Raw genomic sequence first — 20,114 nt, forward strand, 5'->3', positions numbered from 1 at the left:
AAATTAATGTTAGCTCATATTACATGAACTAATGTTAACGTTTACAACTTTTCTTGTAAAAATGTATTAGTATATGTAGGAATTAACATTAACTGAGATGCTGTAAAAGTAATATTGTTTATTGTTGGTTCATTTTAACTATTGTGTTAACTAATGTTTACCAATACAACCTTTCTGTAAATTGTTACCAAAATCCCTAAATACAGATTTAAGTAGCAGTACTTTATATGCAAACAAAAGATTATATTAGTAAAAGATGTAAAATTGAAATGAATAATGAATGTGCATTCTGTAAAGATGAACCAGAATCATTATCAGAATCAGAATCAGAATGAGCTTTATTGCCAAGTATGCTTACACATACAAGGAATTTATCTTGGTGACAGGAGCTTCCAGTACACAAACAATACAACAAGACATAGATAATAATAAAAAATAAAAAATAAAACTAATTATACACATATGTACAGACACACACATACATACATAAACACATACATTATCCCACCTGTTTTGGAATTGCCATCTTGTTAAAAGATTCTGGATGTCTCTCAATTTATGTGTAGAAAAACGAATTACACTTTTTCCATTGAAGAAAACAATGTTTTACATTATTTTCATCACAATAACAAAGATGCTAACCTTCCTTTTATTGTAAATTTTATAATTATTAATGGACTAATCTTTTTACATAAGTAGAAATGGTCAGAAAAGAAACCCAATATTAAAATATTTTTGATAGAGTTACAAGGATATTACAACATGATTAAACTTTGTAAAAATATTAAAGCTAAAAGATTTGTAAAGATCTTTATTTGTATAATTTAACATAATACTGTTTGTATTGAAACCCCTAACTGTTTGTATTGTTTTTAACAATTAAAAATTAAAAAAAAAAATTATATGCAAACAGTTTACTAATAAAGGGTCAATCATCCATCAGAGCGCCATAATAAACTCCTCGATCTTTTCTCATCCTCGTTGTCAGGGTTGGTATTCGCAAAGCACTGTGGGTAGAGTCAGTCAGCGGATCCTCGCCTCTGCTGTGAGGAGTACAGCTGCTCTGTCACAGACTGTTAGCCACTGAAGAAGTCACACATTTGAAGGTATGTGTACGTGATTTATGACATCACCCTTGCTGTTCGTTTTAAACACATGAGGTGAAATGATCCTCGATGGTGTAGTGCAGCAACAATGTCGCATTTGTTTTCTACGGTTGATCGTGTAGCGATTTCTGGCTAGCGAGCTAATAAGCTAGCTATCGTCGGGATGAGATAGGCTGGAGTCTTGGGGGTGGGGTGGATATGTTGGCTTGTTAGCTTCTTTTTTCGTCAAATGTAAGAATCGTTTGACTTGCCTGAGAAGACACACGTGGTGAATTAGCCAGGTCTGTTAAGGTATGATAGAAGGGTTACATATAGAGAGGGATTGGCGCTGGCATGAACCTTAAACAAACCTTTGCAAAGTTTAGAGGTTGAAGTCGGTTAAAATGTAATAACACTCCTCATATCTCTAACTTTACCGTTTGCTATTTAGAGTACTTATTCCATTACCAGTCTGTGACAGGTGGAGAATTGCTGGACAGCCGGTTATAGCTGTGTTAACTGACATTACAAGGTGCATTGGTTGTCTTGGCAGAAGTCATTTAGAGTGAGCCATCTGCTCTGCTTCACCCTCTGTCCTGTCAACAAACACACACACACACATTATACACTTAATATCCTATCAATTCCATGTTTAGAGTACAGTATATGGGCCCAAACTCATGAATTAGCAGTGATTTATGAGATTTATTTATTTTTACTACAGGTGAGCATGGTAAGTGAAATTAGGTGTATATTAGTATAAAAAATGTTTTATTTATACTGCTGTTAAACTGCTGATGCTTTAGTTATAAATGCTTTTCGCTTGCTTTTCAGGATGTGAGGCTTATAATTCACTGTAATTGTCCTTTTGACATCAGTTTCTTGATAATAGGAGCATTTTATTGTTAAAATGTAAATTTGAAGAGGTGTTCAGTATTTGCTTAGACACATTGTGAGCATATAAGGAAGGAGTTGTGGCTGTTTTTACATGGTTGACAATACAGAAGAATTGAATCATCAGCGATCAGCTTAAGTTGATATTGAATCATACTGTTAGACACTGAGTTAAAGTGTGCAATCTTACACCATAGGTGTTGATGATATTCAATAGGAAAAGAGTGGATCAGCTTAGTGTATGGCCAACCAGACAATGCTGTGTGATTATTAAAGACTTTCAGCCAATTAGAACACACTTATTTCAGTGACCAACATCTGAGGCTTAGGCTTTCACGATAAGACAATCAAAAGATTGACTGGCCTCTTCCCTTCCCACTGCCATAACTATTTTGGCGATTTCTCCAGTTACTGCTCCACTATTGAATCTGAACTCATTTTCATGTTTTAGACAATTTGGAGACATTTACCTTTGTACACTCTGAGGAATGAGTCGAAATTATTGTCTGGTAATTGACAACATAACACACATGTGGTACATAAACATTAGATTAAAAGTAACCTGCAATGGCTTATTCTTATTCATTAAAGGAATAGTTTTACCCCCAAAATTTATTTTACTCACCCTCATGCTGTGCCAGATGTGTATGACTTTTTCTTCTGCAGAACACAAATGTAGATTTTTAGAAGAATATTTCAGCTCTGTTGGTCCAAACAATGCAAGTGAATGGTGACCAGAATTTTGTAGCTCCAAAATCACATGAAGGCAGCATGAAAGTAATGCACAAGACTCCAGTGTTTTAATCCATGTCTTCTGAAGTGATCTAATCAATTTTGGATGAGAACAGACCAAAATATTACTCATTTTTCATTATAGGCCAAATCTTGACATCAACAGTCTCCTTGACAATTATGATTTCAAGCTTGACTACACTTCATAATGCCATCTAGCACTTCACTCATGCATCAAGTGCTATGAAGTGTAACTGAGCTTGAATTCATGATCGTGCCTAGAGACTGCAATGGCAATATTTATAGTAAAAAAGGAGTTTTATTTTGGTCTGTTTTCACCCAAAATCGATTAGATCGCTTCAGAAGACATGGATTAAACCACTGGAGTCTTATAGATTACTTTTATGTTGACTTTATGTGATGCATGAAATCAACATTGACCCTATTTATTTTATTAATGCATGTTACTAGTCTTATTATTAACAATTCATCCATGCATATTTTCTATTTTATAAAATTTTTTTTTTTTTTTTGACCTTGTGATCTTTAATCAAAATGTCATGTCTTGCTCTTCTGGTGAAATGACTGACTCTGCTTTGCTTACTTATGCAAGTGGTAGTGAGTTTTAACCCCACTCCTTCAAGAGTATGAACAAACCTGCCATCATAACAGCTAATACAGAGATGTTAAGGTGTTTGTTCGGTCTTGGTTACGAGCCAGCTGGCTTGAATTAATATTTAGAGTGAGGAGGAATAACGGTGAATTTGCGGATGTTTTCTAGACATTTCACGCCTGATTTGCTGAGGTGATCACTAATGAAAACAACATGGATGCCTCTGGAGTTTATTCATAATTTCTAATGCAGGTATCTTGGGATGTACAGCACAAGTAAGTGTTTTTTCCCTTTGTGATACAAAATGTTAAAATATTGTTATCTTTTACTTGCTTGTTTTTCAATGGCTAAAGCCTCGATATAAGAAAAACTGTGACGTGCTCGTGCGTTTATGTTGTCAGTTTGATCAGTAGTGCGTTGAGATCACTGCTCAGTTTCACTGATAACCGGCTCTGGCTCGAGCTGCATGGTGGAAGGGGTGTGTGTTTGTGTCTACTGCAAACTCTCATTCAGATCTGCCTCCACTCCGCTATGCAATGCCCACTTTCCACAAGCCAGTCAACAGCTGACAGCAAACATTTTTTCTAGTTCAATAAGCCGTTTCACTCGGAAATACGTTGTATTACAGAAGTCGGTCGCAACTTCCGTGTCATGCCAACTTTCAAAATTTTGGTCACCATTCACTTGCATTGTTTGGACCAACAGAGCTGAAATATTCTTCTCAAAATCTTTGTTTGTGTTCAGCAGAAGAAAGTCATACACATCTGAGATGACATGAGGGTGTGTAAATGATAGAATTTTCCTTTTTGGGTGAACAATTCCTTTAAGTATGTGAATACTAGGGCTGCCCCCTAATAGTCTACCAAACGTTAGTCGATGAGAAGAGTCTTGGTCGACCCAAGTTTTGAATGGTCGGTTGGTTGCAGAAAAAAAAAACTCCACAGGAAGTGGCGAAGTCACACAGTCAGTGATGGACAGACATGATCCTTTACATGGCTGATCCATGCGGTAATTAATTATGTCAGGCAGGAAATCCAAAGTGTGGGATCATTTCAAGAGGGTAAAGGATGACCCCAAGAAGGTAACATGCAAACTCTGCAGGCAAACGTTCGCCTATCATTCATCAACCTCTAACATGGCTTATCATTTGAAACAAGTAGCCTAACGTTAGCCACTTAGCATGGCCGCTCAATCTAACGTTAGATAACCTAGATAAATATGCGCTATTAGGCTTATTCAAGTGTTCGTGAGGAGTGGGTAAGCTAAATTAGTACCTCGCTTACTGCATGTTTAACTTAATGTGCATTTCTCTATAAATTAACAAAATGTTCAGACAGTCTCCTTGCTGGTTTTTCTGACACATTCAGAATCATTTTGCCGGTGTCGCTGCGGCTCACTTCGTGCATGTAAAATGTATATTTTAAAGGCTCATTATTACGGTTTAGAATTTCTCTGTAATGTACGACAGTGTTAGCAATGTTACTTATTCTTTCTCAGCCCTGGAACTCAAACCATTTTCTGATAACCCCCCCCAAAAAATATTTAATTAAATTAATATCATAAACGTGCGACAACTAGTCGACTAATGGCTTAAACTAACGCCTACTAGGAAAATCTTTGGTTGGCGGCAGCCCTAGTGAACACTTGTACAGTTTAACCTAAAGAAATATATGTAAGGGAAAGGTGTTTGAAGGTATTTTCTTAGAATAGTAATCAGTGAGAACCAGAAAACCAAGTCTTGTTTGTCTATGCTACTGCTGGCCTTAAGCATGGAATACTATAGGCATCATTGGCTGTTTCTTGGAGGATGAAGTGTTTTTGATACGAGTCTTGTTGTATTGAGGTGTCTTATCATGTATCAGGCATCTGTCAAACAATTGTTTGTTTACATGGTCAACATTCACGTTAGTGTCTTTATGAACACATTAGATTGGATATAAATTATTACAAAGGGCAGAATATTGTTTTTTTATAACACAAGTCTTCAGTTTGGCTGTCATTTCTATTTGCATAGGCCCAGCCATGAGGCACTTGCTCTTCCTCCTCCCAGCCCTTCTGCTGCTGCTGGCCCTGCCGGACACTAGGGGGCGCTACAATGATGACTTTGATGATGGTGAGGACATTGCCGAGTTTGATGACAATGACTTTGCTGAGTTTGAAGATGTCAGTGAGGATCCAGCAGTTGATGTGGAGAAAGAGCCACCCCTACGAGCAGCCCCTTCGTTCACACCGGTAGAGGATGATGAAGACGAGGCCACAGTGGAGAATGAGGATGGCCTGGATGAGTTTGAGGATGGTGATGCACAAGTAAAGATGTGAAATGCATTCTCATAACTCTTAAATTGCAGCACGGAAGTGATGATGTTCAGCCATTCTTATTTCCTTTCTTGTGCAGATTTTAGCCTGAAATATTTTTCAACCAGTCCAAGTGGATGAGTAGTTTAATTTAACCTGGTTGTTGTTACAGGATCAAGACATGTACAGCAAGTTTGACAATGAGGAGTTTGAGGGCCACGAGAAGACCAACCCCTCCTTTAAAGACACTCTTATTTACAGAGAGGTAAGAACTCATCTACAATGCATTTGACCTTGCAGGCACTTTGTAGGCAGTGACTTATCCTCAGCTGACCTTATTTGTGTGAGCTACAGGTCCCAGCGCACCTTCAGAACAGCTGGGAGAGTTATTACATGGAAATCTTGATGGTCACTGGTCTCCTAGCCTATATTATGAACTACATAATTGGAAAAAACAAGAACAGCAGACTCGCCCAGGCATGGTTCAATTCCCACAGAGAACTTCTCGAGAGCAACTTTGCCCTTGTGGGTGTGTATAACTTCCTCTTTTGCCCATATGGTCTTCTTTGTTCCCTTTATTTGATTTATGCAATTATCCCCCCACCCACCATTTGTTTAATTTTTTTATACAGATTATCAAATGTGTCTTGTTTTGTAGGTGATGACGGTACCAGTAAGGAGGCCACCAGTACAGGGAAGCTGAATCAGGAGAATGAGCACATCTATAACCTGTGGTGCTCGGGACGTGTCTGCTGTGAAGGAATGCTCATTCAGCTAAAGGTGATGTATTTGTTAGAGAGTGAGAGACCAAGACTGTAGATATTTGTGTATTCATTCATGTTTCTTCTTTTGCTCTGCAGTTTCTGAAAAGACAGGATCTGCTGAATGTGTTGGCACGGATGATGAGACCAGCATGTGATCAAGTAGTAAGCACTCAAACTCTAAAATACAAACATAAACTGGTCTCCACATGGGTTTTCATAGGCAAATTCTTTAGATATCCTTAGATACATTAGAAATCTTATTGCTTTGCTGTCTGTCTTCTCATTGTCCACAGCAAGTTAAAGTTACTCTGAATGACGATGACATGGATACATTTGTGTTTGCCATGGGGAGTCGGAAGGCCATGGCACGACTGCAGAAAGAGATGCAGGACTTGGTGAGTAATCTGTTTCTCTGACACAGCACTAGATGTATATTTATGTGTGGGCTAACTTCATATTTTCTTGGTCACTTGACAGAGTGAGTTCTGCGGGGATAAGCCCAAGTCAGGGGCTAAATATGGCCTCACTGACTCTCTGACCATCATATCAGAGATGGGGGAGGTCACGGATGGAGTGATGGACAACAAGGTAAGAGTTGAACGTCAGGACTGAGATATGGAACACACAGGGACCTCCCACTGAGACAGATTATTTTGTTCCTCGAGAAACAGAGATCAATATTTTTCCGCTCAATGTCATGGATCAGTGTTAAACTTACTCCCAACTTGTTTTTCTGGTTTCAGATGGTACATTACCTCACCAATCATGCTGACAAGATTGAGTCCATCCATTTTTCGGACCAATTTTCTGGTCCAAAAGTTATGCAAGAGTAAGGGTTCTTGAATGTACTATGAATGGCAACATTACTGTTACAAATGTTGTTGTTACACAGGGTTTAACAATAAGGATTTGAGAGAGATTTGGGCCAATTGAAAGAACGGTCACTTGCCTGATTGGGTCAGTGCTGCATTGTCACTACATCATAAGTTTGTTGATCATATACATGTTTTAAAATTTAAACATTTGGTTTTATTTCAAAAACAGTATTTTTGAATATAGTTACAAATTCAAAATTTAAATGTCACCAAATCAGTCTAGCCCAGGGGATTTTAAACTGGGGTTTGGGGAACCCAAGAGAGCCACAAGGGAGAGCTAAAGGGTTCGTGGAAAATTTCAGAGAAAAAAGGGGGTAAAAAATTTGTTAAGTCAACATTTACTGAATTTAGCATTCATTACTGTTTCATTCTTTCTAGTCAAGAGGTCGGAAATTAGCCATAGATTCTACTTGACACTGTCACCTTTAGCTTTTTAACTGGGGTTTGTAAGACCACCAGATTCTCTATCTAATGCTTATTTGAAACAATATTTATTATGAAAAACGCTATAGATAATTCATTTGAATTGACTTTGAGTTTATACATCATACCATTACTCCAGTTGTGGGTTGAAAACAAATACACTAACAAAGCTAAACATTAAATTTAGCAAACAGTATAATTGGGACTTTATACATGAAAATATATAGCTGCCTCTATGTTTCAGGAAGGAGGTCCCTTGAAAGGGAATTATCATAGTTTGGGCTTTTTGGTATAAAGTAAAAAAAAAAAAAACCTGTCAAAAATGTGAGAATGACGTGTGTGTGTGTGGGAAGCTTTAGTTAGAATGGGTTGAAGATTATTACAAATCCATAATGTTTCACACCGTACGCCATCCTTTTCCAGTAATAATTATGTATAATCATTTTATTTATTTATTTTGATAATGTAAAAACATGCTATTTATATTTGTGGTGAGGGCACATAAAATCTGAATTACTGGCCTAACCAGGCCAGCAGAAAACAATCCTTATTGTTGAGACTTTTTTTTATTTTATTTTTTTTTATTAATACCACAGTGCACATACAACAACAAAATAAATCAAATTAAATATATCACAAACAGTATCACAAATAAAATACAGCAAGACAAGATAAAACAAAACACACACGTACATTAAATAATTCATATAATTGTTAGACCACTATTCATATAACCTTTCTTTTTTCCAAAAAACAAAACATGCACTTGAAGGCATAACAGACCTGTTATAGTTCATTTTAAGTTTGAAAAATTATGATGCTAACATTTAGTAATATTTTTTTTTTTGTCTGTTTATACTCTTACCTTGTTTTATATTCTGTGTCTCACTGTAATGTTCTGTGTGTACTTGCTTGTTTCTCCTATCACCAAAAAATATTCCTTGTGTACGTGAGCACATTTGGCAATAAAGCTCATTCTGATTAATGATTTTTAGGGAGGGTCAGCCCTTAAAGCTGCCTGAGACCAAGAAAACACTGCTGTTTACATTTAACGGTGAGCCAGTTTCATAATCCACAGATGGCAATTCATATTTTACTGAATATTACTTGTAATATGTATATTATATTGTGACACTTTAACATTCCTAGTTAATCTGAGTATTAATTATTATAGTGCCTGGAATGGGTAACACGTCTCCCAAAGATATGGACAGTCTGCTTCCTCTGATGAACATGGTGATCTACAGCATCGACAAAGTCAAGAAGCTCCGCCTCAATAGAGAGGTGAGTGCACACAGCACGCATAAAGATGTGTTGAATTAGTAACAGAGGGTTAATATGTAGCTTCTTCGGGGTGTTCAGGGGAAGCAAAAAGCTGACAGGAACCGTGCTCGTGTGGAGGAGAACTTTCTGAAGCAGACTCATGCTCAAAGACAGGAGGCTGCTCAGACACGCCGAGAAGAGAAGAAGAGAGCGGAGAAAGAGAGGATCATGAATGAGGAGGATCCAGAGAGACAGCGCCGCTTAGAGGTGTGTGTCTGAGAGAAAGATATTGTGAAGAAATCTTATCTATATCTTTAATACTATATTATGTTTTCCTTTGTTTTTCAGGAAGCTGCCCAACGTCGCGAGCAAAAGAAGTTGGAGAAGAAGCAGATGAAAATGAAGCAGATCAAGGTGAAAGCCATGTAAGCAGAGGGAGGCACACCTACGTAGTCATTAGATAAATAATCTACTACTTCCGTAGCTTCTGCTTGCACCTGCCAATGTGCACTCTATTACAAGGTCTTTTATGAATGTGCTTGCCATTCTATTGGCTGTACTGTTCCCATAGAAACGCTCTGTCCAATCAGAATGAAGAAAGCACATTTACATTTAGTCATTTAGCAGACGCTTTTATCCAAAGCCACTTACAAATGAGACACATAGCAAGCAGTTTGTCATACAAAGTTTATCAACATCTGCAGTATAGGACTGCCAGGTTCTTACAGTTGCTGGAGTAGTAAAGATGCTAGCACAGAAGAAAGAGACAGACAAGGATTTCTTTTATTTTTTTTTATACACATTTAGTGCGGGTTAAGTGCAAATAGTGTGGGTTGGTTAAGTGCTCGCGGAACAGATGTGTTTTCAAAAGCAGCTGGTTAAGGAGGAAATGTGATCTTTCAAAGACAGCTGGATTGGAAATATGTGTGTTTAAAAGCTATTTGAATGTTTTACTGTAGAAGTCATTTAGTTTAAGCATTGGTGTTCTAAATAATTGCATGGCAGATTTTAATTGAAAAAGTATGAATCTTGAGCATGTTCGCCAGGCAATATGTTGCTTTCTTGCTGGATTTGCCATAATAAACTGGTGCTCTGAGCCCCATCAACCCAGCATCACACTTAAGCCATTCTTTTCTGATTCAGTTGTCTTCTGAAGTTCAGTAAAGGACCTTCCATAACAGAATTTTGTTGAGAGGAACTGCATTTTAATTTGATTCTACTCCCGTGAATTTCATTTAATCTCTTGTCAAATCTTCTTTTTAATTGGGAAATCAGGGAGTTTTTAACAGGAACTGGGTGGGTAAGAAAGATAACTTTTTTTGTACAGTTCAGTTTTTCCTTATCCTTTTTTTTTTGAGAGTTCATGATTGCCACTGTTTTATAGATAAATAATTGGCAAGTCGTTGTTGTCTTTCTCACTCTCTTTTTATTAGCATAGGCCCATTGTGAGCACAAACTCCTCCTGTAATAGTATTTAATAGAGGTGAAAATTTTATTTATCTTTAACTTAAAGGTTGATCAGATCATCCATGGGCTCATGCTTATGAAAGAACATTGACTGTAACACTTGTTTTGTAAGATTTGTTAAAGAGAGCGCAAATTAAATAAAACATTCATTGAAAACAAGATTGTCTTTGGAATGGCTCTTGGTCTTTATTCAATTTTTCAGAAATTCTGATGTATATAAAAAATCTATATAAAAATAATTAATCTTAACCTAAAAAGTAGAAAATTTAGATCCACTTTAATGTGTATTTTTAAATGTACAGGGTTCATTTGAACAAGTGTGAACGCTGCCATCTGAACCTTGGTGCGCACCAAACAAGCGGACCGAGACAGCCTGAATAGTGGGTCTCGGTCCGCTTCCGTATTAACCCTGGTGCGGTTTGATTGATAAATGAATGCAACATGGACCAAAAATGTCTAAATGGACCAAAAACAGGAAGTAATTTGCCTTTAATACTGACCTCAAGCATACCTGGTTCTTCTCATCATAGGAGCTATGTTGCCCATTACAGTTCAGTACAGGTGTCGGAACCGCCATCAGCCGTCCTTGCAGCATATCTTCATTTGTGTTTGCAATGGAGGAATTCCTGGTGCTGTTTTGACTCCTTTACACATTTTATTAGCTCTTCGTTTGTTCTCAGCTGGTAAAAATACCACCATATATATACATATATAAATCTAATGAGTGCATTTAGCCCAGCAGCCAGCATTGTTTTGGATGTTCTGTAAGTTATGTCACAAAATATATGTCATAAACTCTGTCCAAACAGGTTGTGACTTTTTCCTGATGCCTTTTGTTTCATATCTTTAGGTTCAGTGTTAAAAATGCCAGTGTGAACACTAAGCAAACCAGGACTAAATGTATAATTTTCTTTTTTTGGTCCGGACCAAGAGAACCGAACTACAAGTGTGAACACACCCTTTGAATACCTGACCAATTAGGCTGCTTTCACACTAGCACTTTTGGGGTCAAATGATGTCATAGGTCGGTTCGTTTGGATAATGTGAATGCTGTTTTCCGAACTCAGGTGCACACTCGGGAACCGCACCCGAGTCCACTTGAAAAAGTGGTATGGGGTACGGTTCATGTCACCTCTAGTACGGTTCGCTGCTGATATGAATGCAATCGTACCAAGTTGTGGAAGTGAATTTGCGTCTTTGCCGGCTCGCGATTGCAATTATTATGGTATAATGCATTTCTCATACCTGCTTGTGTCCAAATACACCACCTTCAGAGAGCAGCTCACATTCTTCACATCTCTTGCAATGCATCCGCGTGCTTGCGGCAGAGAAACGCTAATATTCATCACATCATTGCACATTCAATGCATCCGCAGCAGACAAACACAAGTGTTGTTCTGTGCATGGCAAGTTTTCGTGGTAAATCCAAAGAGATAAACTTTAATACTTTGCTTAACACAGTGACGTTTTATCGAGTTGTTACCTAGTTAAAGTGGTAAAGAGCTACCGCTTGTACTTAGGTAATCAAACCGCGGTTTGGACTCAAATAAAATTATGTGAACACAGACCAGCACAGGAGGGGGAGGAAACGAACTTGGGTTCGGTCCAAGCAATTGAACCAGCAATTGAAAGCACCCATATTGTGATTTCACACTAGCACTTTTGGTGCATAGCCGGGTTCGAATGACATCAAAGTTTGGTTTGTTTGGATAATGTGAACGCTGTTTTCTAAACCCGTGAACTGCACTCGAGTCCGCTTGAAAAGGTCTAGGTTACGGTTCATGTCACCTCCAGTATGGTTCGTTACTGATATGAACGCAATCGTACCAAATCACCAAAGTGAACCGCTTGTGATGACATATAATTTGCGTCATTGCAGGCTCCCAATCGCAATTATTATGGTATAATGCATTTCTCATGCTTGCGTCCAAATAAATCCCCTTCAGAGAGCAGCTCACATTCTTCACATCTCCTGCAATGCATCCGCAGGTTCGCGGCAGACAAACGCTAATATTCATCACATCATTACACATTCAAGGCATCCGTGGCAGACAAACATAATTGTCGTTCTGTGCATGTAAAGTTTTGAAGGTCAATCCAAAGAGATTAATACTTTACTAACACAGCGAAGCTGATGTCTTCTTGAGTTGTTACCTAGTTACAGAGGAAAACAGCTGCCGCTTGTACTCACGTTGATGATTTAATCAGACTGTTGTTCGGACCCAAATTATATGATGTGAACAAAGACCAGCAGGGGTAGTGGGGAGGAAACGAACTCTGGTGCGGTCCAAGCAATCGAACCAAGTGTGAATACACCCTGGAGACAGCAATGTGCTGCTAATCCTAGCCCATTTTAGGATGCACGCAGTGCTCGTATGGATTAAATGTCAAATTAAATGTTTTCAGTTCAACTTTTATCAAACTTTTTTTTTTTTTTTTTTTTTTTACAAATTTGCGATTTGTTATTTTGGTGCCATTTTCAGAATGAAAGGCTAAATGATTGGGCATGGAAATTAGCTTTCAAGTCATGGAAAAGTCATGGAAATTCATTGGTTTAAAAGAGTGGGAACCCTGAATGTAGAACTTAGATGGCATAGTCAAAGTAAGGTTTATTGCCATTTTACACTTGCACAGCTAGGGAGAAATGTGAATTTCCAGGCTACAGTGCAGTGATTTCACATGCATTCACAGTTGTTGATCACAGGCTGTGCAACATATGCAAGACGAGAAATATTCTGAACACAATTATTACACTGAATATATATTCCAGTCTTCACTAGTCTGACCTACTACTTCTGTGTTTGTTTTTTAGCAGATTAAATTAATTACATAATGTGTAAGTTGTAACATTAACACCTTGATCATTAACAGATACTCTGTGTATCATGTTGCATTTGATTTGCATCTAAATGTCCTCTTCCTCTTCGTCCATTACTGTGCTTCAACTTATAGTATAAATAAGAGTTACCACATTCACAGAAAGTGGATTGTTTACAATGCCAAAATGTTTATTTTGATGTTTGGTATTGCAACTATTAATGACACCTAAAAGGTCAATTGTCCATTACAACTAACAAATATATCTATTAAAATTCTTGCAGTTAAAGCTGGAGAATGATAAATTAGCAGGAGATGATTTAGTTGAGTGCAACTGTCATCCTTTAAATAGTAAAAAGAAAAAAGAAAAAAAAAATCCATTAGCAGAGATCCAAACCATTCTGAAATAAAGTTGAACAATGCTTAGTTATTGCTTCCAGTTTTCCTGTAATGTAGAAAAAGACCAGTGGTGCTACCAACTCCGCAATCTGAATAGTTATCACCAGAGGTAATACAAGACATGGCAAACTTTCCCGATCAGTCTGCTTTACTAACTTGTAGATGAATAAACCGATAGTTGGCAGATAGTAAGCTATTAATATAACAAAGCTGTTTATTACATACCGGACAGCATTCTGTTTGGTTTTCTCAAGTTTTGACGTTTGACTGACGTTTCCAGGCCCAGCAGAGTTTAAAGCAATCAGTGAGAACATGGAACAGGAAAAACTAATTGGCACTGTGACACAAAACAAACCCATAGTTATTGGATGGTACATACTGAAATTTAAGACAACTATAATTATCCCCAGGGTGAAGGCATACACCCAAATAAATGTACAGCATATATGTGCCATTTTTCGCTTTGTGGAAGTCTTGCAGGCCATATATGCTATTGGATGAGCAACAGCCATATACAAGTCAATAGACATGGCAGAAAAGAAGGAAGCCCCTCCAATCAAGCTGGAAGTGTGAAAGGCTGTGATGTATTCCTGTCTGATTCCAGTTACTCCACCAAGGTTCCGAAATGTGGTCAGCAGAACTCCGATGTAATAGAAAGAATGTATGCAGCACAGATGAAGAAAAAAGAGCTCACTCAGTGAAAAGGAAGATGAGTTTCCTGGACTTGGAGGTGCCAAAAATTGTCTCAGAAATAGTTCTACAATCACATAGACGGTTATCGGAAGATTAATGACAACCATTAGGATATCAAGGACGGCCATAGATGGATTGTAAGATCCTGTGCAAGGCTGATAATGAGATGAAATGTTTGAGAAATTTGTCCCATTAACACCCAGGGAGAAGGAGGTGTTTGAAACCCACATCTCCATTTCTTGTCTCTCAAGAAGTGAGTGCAGGTAAGTCTGGTGCTTTGTGGAAGTGAACTTAGTGGGGTAGATCTATATATTGGGGCTTTTGACCAAGATTTACTTCTCTGTCATTGTTAGATTGTTATATATTTGCATTAGGTAGATCAAATAACTATTTGCAAAACCAACAGATGTGCATTCTCAGGCAACTTTATGCCTCAGAACATACACCTGTTTTGAAGAAATATTATTTACGTAACAAATACCACCTAACCACAAAAATCTTCCTCCTACTCACATAATTTTGATGATTCTTGTGACCAGAAAATCCTGAATCCACCTGCATAGACCAAGTTTACACATGAGAAAAATCAAAGCTGTTGTTTTTGCAAATTTACCTCTGGTTAGGATCATCCCTTGAAGGTACTGTGGGGTAACTTATATTAGCAGCAGTTAACAAATTCAAGAGGGTTATGACTTGGCTCTTGGCTTATTAAAGACCAGACATGCTGCTGTATTCTGAATCATCTGCAAAGGCTTGATAGTACTCAGAGGCGGATTTAGGCATAGACATGAGCAGCCGCCTGGGGCAGCATCTTGCCGGGGGTGGCACGGGGCGCCAACTAAAGCCTTCATCAACCAAATAACAAAGGATATTCCATCTACGTGGACTTCTGCAGTTAATTCAAGATGGACTTCAAAGACATTTAGTCAGGACTGGATTAACCATATGGGCAATTGGGCACGTGTCCAGGGGCATCATGTCCAGGGGGCCACCACATGACAGCATTTAAAAAATTGTGTTAGGTCCATTTTTATTTTAAATGGTTAAAGTTTTCAGTATCATTAAAAGTATCATTGTCCAGTTGTCCGTAATTCTACCGAAACAGTGCATAGGCGGTGCTGTCACGTGGTAACTGTTACTTTTCTCAGCGCTGGCCAGGGTGGGCCAATCACAGTTGTTTATTAGTACTGGATGAGAATTTTAAAAATGCTTTTATAGATACTACTGAGGCGGATTTCCATTCACAGGTATGTATCCTTGCAATGATCAGTTTTTATTAAAAATCACTAATGTCTCCAATAATAAATAAAAACGTTCTGAGATTTCAATGCAGATGAATCGAGGATTCGGTACCCTTACGTCTCACTACACTTGACATTGCGTTTATAAACGCATATGGGGAGTGCCTTCTTACACGACCTAGTTGAAACCTCTCTACAATAATGCCAATATTCTAATATTGGCTATGGTGTTTGAGCCCTGTCCGTTTGGGCGCGAAGCTGTCTACTATAAAAGCAGGAGCACAAGAATTTCTTCAAGACAGCAATCATCTCTTATCTAGAAGCCCTCTACCTTCGGCATAGATATACACGAGTCAGCGGGCGGAATCTTCATGGGAAGTCTTTCCACTCCCCTGCAGTGCTCGGCAAACAAAACACCACCTCACCGCTTGGCGCTTCGCTGGTGAACAGTCCTCAGCATCCTGATTACCCGCAGCACTTCGGCCGGGTTTGTGTATCCTTACAAAGTAATTGTGTATTGTATATTGTGTGATATAAATATACGTGTTTTTGTCTTTTTCAAGATGTTGTTCTGTAAGTGTTCATTGTGCGATAGGCACATCCTGCCGTCAGATCAGCATGAGAGCTGCGTTTACTCTCTGGGCTGCGCCCATGCAGAGTCAGCTCTCATGGAGACAGACTGTCCTCACTGTGAGGGCTTGAGTCTCAAGTCACTTCCCTCACGAATAGGCCTCATTCTGAGGGACGATTCAGCCTCTTTTGCCCTTCTACCGCCCTCTTCCGAGGATTCACACAAGGAGGCATGGCGGAGCCGCGAGGTCGAGCAGGATGAACTTGAGGTGGACCTCGTGTCGGCACATGCCCTGCGAGGCCCTCATTCTCCACGAAGCACGTTTCCAGATACGCTATGTGCGAGACGAGTTCCAGCCCACTGAAAGAGCGTGTGGCCGCGTCTCGTTCAGTGGTTCTGACGTTGGGGATGATAATGACGATGCCATTTCTCTTGCTGCATCAGGCGAGCGGTCAGTTGATGGTGCTGCCACCCCTCCCCCCAGCAAGGGCGAGGAACGTGCACACGCCTCTGACAGGGAGATGCTCCATGTCCTTACAAGGGCGGTCGAAGAGCTTAACCTTGAGTAGTCTCCCCCAGAGGAACCTGAACAGTCTCGCCTCGATGAATGGTTCCTGCAGTCCGGACGCCGTCAAGCGGCCGCATCCCACAAATCTGCCCCATTCTTCCCTGAAGTTCATAATGAACTGTCTAAGTCCTGGCGCACACCCTTCTCAGCACTCTCGAGCAGTGATGCCATCCTCTCTAATGTGGATCATGGGGAAGAGAATGGCTATGTCCAACTTCCTCCTGTGGAGGAGGCGGTAGCAGCACAACTCTACCCAATGAGAAACAGGGCATTTAAATCACAACCCATACATCCTTCCAAGCCTTGTCGACAAACGTCCGCACTGGCTGGAAAAGCTTACTCAGTGGCAGGACAAGCTGGATCAGCTTGAGCTTGAGGATCCAAGCTCCTCAAGCAAATGGACAAGCAAGGCTTCGATCCAGAGACTTTCAAAGACCTTCGCACTGCTACAGACTTAGCGTTGCGTGCCATGAAAGTCACTGCACAGGCCTTCGGCAAGTCCATGGGCAACCTGGTTGTTCTGGATCAACATATATGGCTGACACAGAAATAAGTGATAGGGAAAAAGCCACTCTGTTGGATGCTCCAGTGTCTCCAGCTGGCCTCTTTGGCAGCTTTGTGACTAAGTTTGCCGAGCGTTACATCGCGACTCAGCAGCAGTCACTCTCTATGAGACACTTCATGCCCAAATGGAGTACATCACAGCCCATTCGCCCTCGCTCTGTTTCGAGCCGGTGCCCGGCTAAAAGCCCCATGCCTGCTACCTCAGCACCGCCACCTGCTGCTGCCGAGCCACCGGTGAGGCCACGCAAGCCATAGCCCAAACGGAAGCAGCCATACCAGTGTATGCCCCGTGTCGGTAAGAGAAACATCCCCACGCAGTAAAACGCTCCTGACAGGCACAACCCTTTGAAGCAGAAAACAGATCCCGCAGTTCCTTCCGGGTCTGCTCTGAAAAAGGCTTGATTGGAGACACAGAATGCTGTTCCCCATCTCCCCATTGCTGTTTGTCGGGAAAGGAATGTTGTTGTTCACAATGTTATTCAAAATGTTGTTTCTGTGTCTTGCACTCAAATAAATGTAATAAAAAATGCAGTAAGTGCAAAAAAGAATACAGAACTCATTGCATATGCACGATATGCTCATACATTCTCAATAAAGAGCCTTTTCCTCTTCAAAGCACACACATTATGCGCAACCACTCCCCTATGGTGAGCGTTGCATCATATATGGTGAGCAAACCAAATCGCCCTCTGTCCCATTACGCGGACGTGTGACGAGCCCTAACGGGTATTAAAGAATGGGTGCAAAAAACTATCTAACATGGTTATACGATCCAATTTGCATGCCGGCCACCCCATTTCAACAGCGTACTGTCTTCCACTGTTTTGTCCGAAGATGCGCCAGTGTTATGAGCCGAATTACACAATCTCCTCATGAAAAGCGTGATAGAGATTGTGCCAAATTTTCAAGCCCAAAAAGGGTTTTACAGCCATTATTTTCTTGTCCCAAAGAAAGACGGAGGGCTTCGGCTGATCCTGGATCCTAAATCGTGCACTCACAAAATGCCCGTTCAAAATGATTACTTAGAAACGGATCATTATCGCATGTACGTCCACACGATTGGTTTGTGTCGATAGATCTGAAGGATGCGTACTTTAATATCCAAATCGTACAAAATCACAGGATGTTTTTTTAGATTTGCATTCGAGGAAACAGCGTATCAATTCTCTAGCACCTTGCACTTTCACAAAGTGCATCGATGTGGTTCTCGCCCCCTGAAACTGAGCGGCGTGCGCATCTTGAACTACCTCAATGATTGGCTGTTATTGGCACAATCAGAGGCTCTGTTATGTCAGCACAGAGACTTACTGCTTCAACATCTAACAGCTTGGGCCTCAATGTGAACTGGGTGAAGAGCACCCACTCCCCCAGCCAACAAATCTCCTTTTTGGGAGTCCACCTCTACTCCACGAGCTGGTGCGTGCACCTCACGAGTGAGCACGTTCAGGCCATTCTACAGTGTCTGTCTCAGTTAAAACTGGGGAGAACACTTCCACTGAAGCTGTTTCAAAAACACATTGGGGTTTATGGCAGCAGCATCCGCCATTCCATTAGGTCTCTTACACATGAGACCTTTTCAATGCTGGCTCAAGGCGCTAAGGACACATGCACATCGCTGTATAGCTGCTTTAGCACCTTGGACAGCTCCTGCCTTTTACCAGCGAGGTGTCACGCTGGGGCAGATTGTCAGGCGGAAAGTGGTGACTACGGATGCTTCCAACACAGGTTGGGGGGCGGTGCACGATGGAAGCCCGACTTTTGGCACCTGGAAAGGTGTGAAGAAAGCGTGGCACATCAACCGCCTGGAGCTAGCGGCTGTATTCCTAGCCTTAAAGGCTTTTCAGGCAGAAATGGTGAACTGTCATGTCCTGGTTCGCTCAGACAACATGTCAGTTGTATATACAGTATAAACCGTCAAGGCAGAATTCATTCACCGCCACTGTTGAGACTGATGCATTACCTCTTCATATGGAGCGAGCGTCATCTCCTCTCCCTGAGAGTGACATATGTCCCAGGCCGCCTGAATTACCCACTGCCCCCTCTGGTACTTGAAGTCCCAAGCCCTGCTGGGAGCAGACACACAAATGGCCGGCGAAACTCAAATATGCATTTCCCCCGGTAAGGCAAGCATGATTTAATCATAAATTTCCTTAAAGGAGCAAGACGATTAAACCCACCTCAGCCGGCTACAGTCCCGACTTGTGACTTAACTTTAGTCCTAAAAGCTCTCGCAGGGCCACCTTCGAGCCTTTGGACTCTGTTGATTTACAAATGCTCACCATTAAGACCGCACTACTGCTGGCTCTGGCCTCAGTAAAACGGGTCTGTGACCTGCATTCACTATCAATCGAAAATTCATGTCTGGAGTTTGGCCCTGGTCTTTCAAAAGCAATTGTCAAACCCAGAAAAGGCTATGTGCCTAAGGTCCTAACCATGCCCTTCAGAGCACAGGTAGTTCACCTTCAGGCCTTCTTCCCTCCTCCATTTAATTCGGATGAGGAACAATCATTGCATTTGTTATGCCCTGTGCAGGCACTACATACATACATTGAGCGTACAAGCCAGTTCAGACTGTCTAATCAGCTCTTTGTATGCTATGGAGGACGCACAAAAGGAATGTTTGCCTCCAAGCAAAGACTTTCTCACTGGATTGTCGAAGCAATTGCCCTGGCTTATGAGTCGCAGTGTAAGACTTGCCCAATTGGTGTTAAAGCACACTCAACTAGAGGCATGGCCTCCTCATGCGCATGGACAAATGGTGTGTCCTTACAAGACATATGTTTTGCAGCAGGATGGTCCTCAAAACACATTCGCATGGTTTTACAACCTAGACGTAATGTCTCTCTCTTC

The 20,114-nt window shown here is 40.4% G+C and overlaps 1 protein-coding gene across 2 annotated transcripts; it reads left to right on the forward strand.

The window, feature by feature from the left end:
• The first annotated feature begins 989 nt into the window (after positions 1-989).
• On the forward strand, positions 990-10,565 carry LOC127450728 (PAT complex subunit CCDC47-like). 2 transcript variants are annotated; one of them, XM_051715040.1, is made up of 14 exons: positions 1,010-1,106; positions 3,493-3,599; positions 5,339-5,631; positions 5,792-5,884; positions 5,974-6,148; positions 6,278-6,399; positions 6,480-6,545; positions 6,677-6,778; positions 6,861-6,971; positions 7,127-7,212; positions 8,677-8,735; positions 8,856-8,965; positions 9,044-9,211; positions 9,293-10,565. In XM_051715040.1, exons 2-14 carry the CDS (start codon positions 3,587-3,589, stop codon positions 9,371-9,373), a joined length of 1,479 nt encoding a protein of 492 aa, XP_051571000.1. In that variant the 5' UTR covers positions 1,010-1,106; positions 3,493-3,586; the 3' UTR covers positions 9,374-10,565. The 2 variants fall into 2 exon arrangements, with proteins under 2 accessions (XP_051571001.1, XP_051571000.1); XM_051715041.1 differs by lacking the exon at positions 3,493-3,599 and having other exon boundaries at positions 990-1,106.
• Positions 10,566-20,114: the final 9,549 nt, after the last annotated feature.

The sequence above is a fragment of the Myxocyprinus asiaticus genome, chromosome 13 (assembly GCF_019703515.2).
Source record: "Myxocyprinus asiaticus isolate MX2 ecotype Aquarium Trade chromosome 13, UBuf_Myxa_2, whole genome shotgun sequence".
Classification (NCBI taxonomy): Eukaryota; Metazoa; Chordata; class Actinopteri; order Cypriniformes; family Catostomidae; genus Myxocyprinus; species Myxocyprinus asiaticus.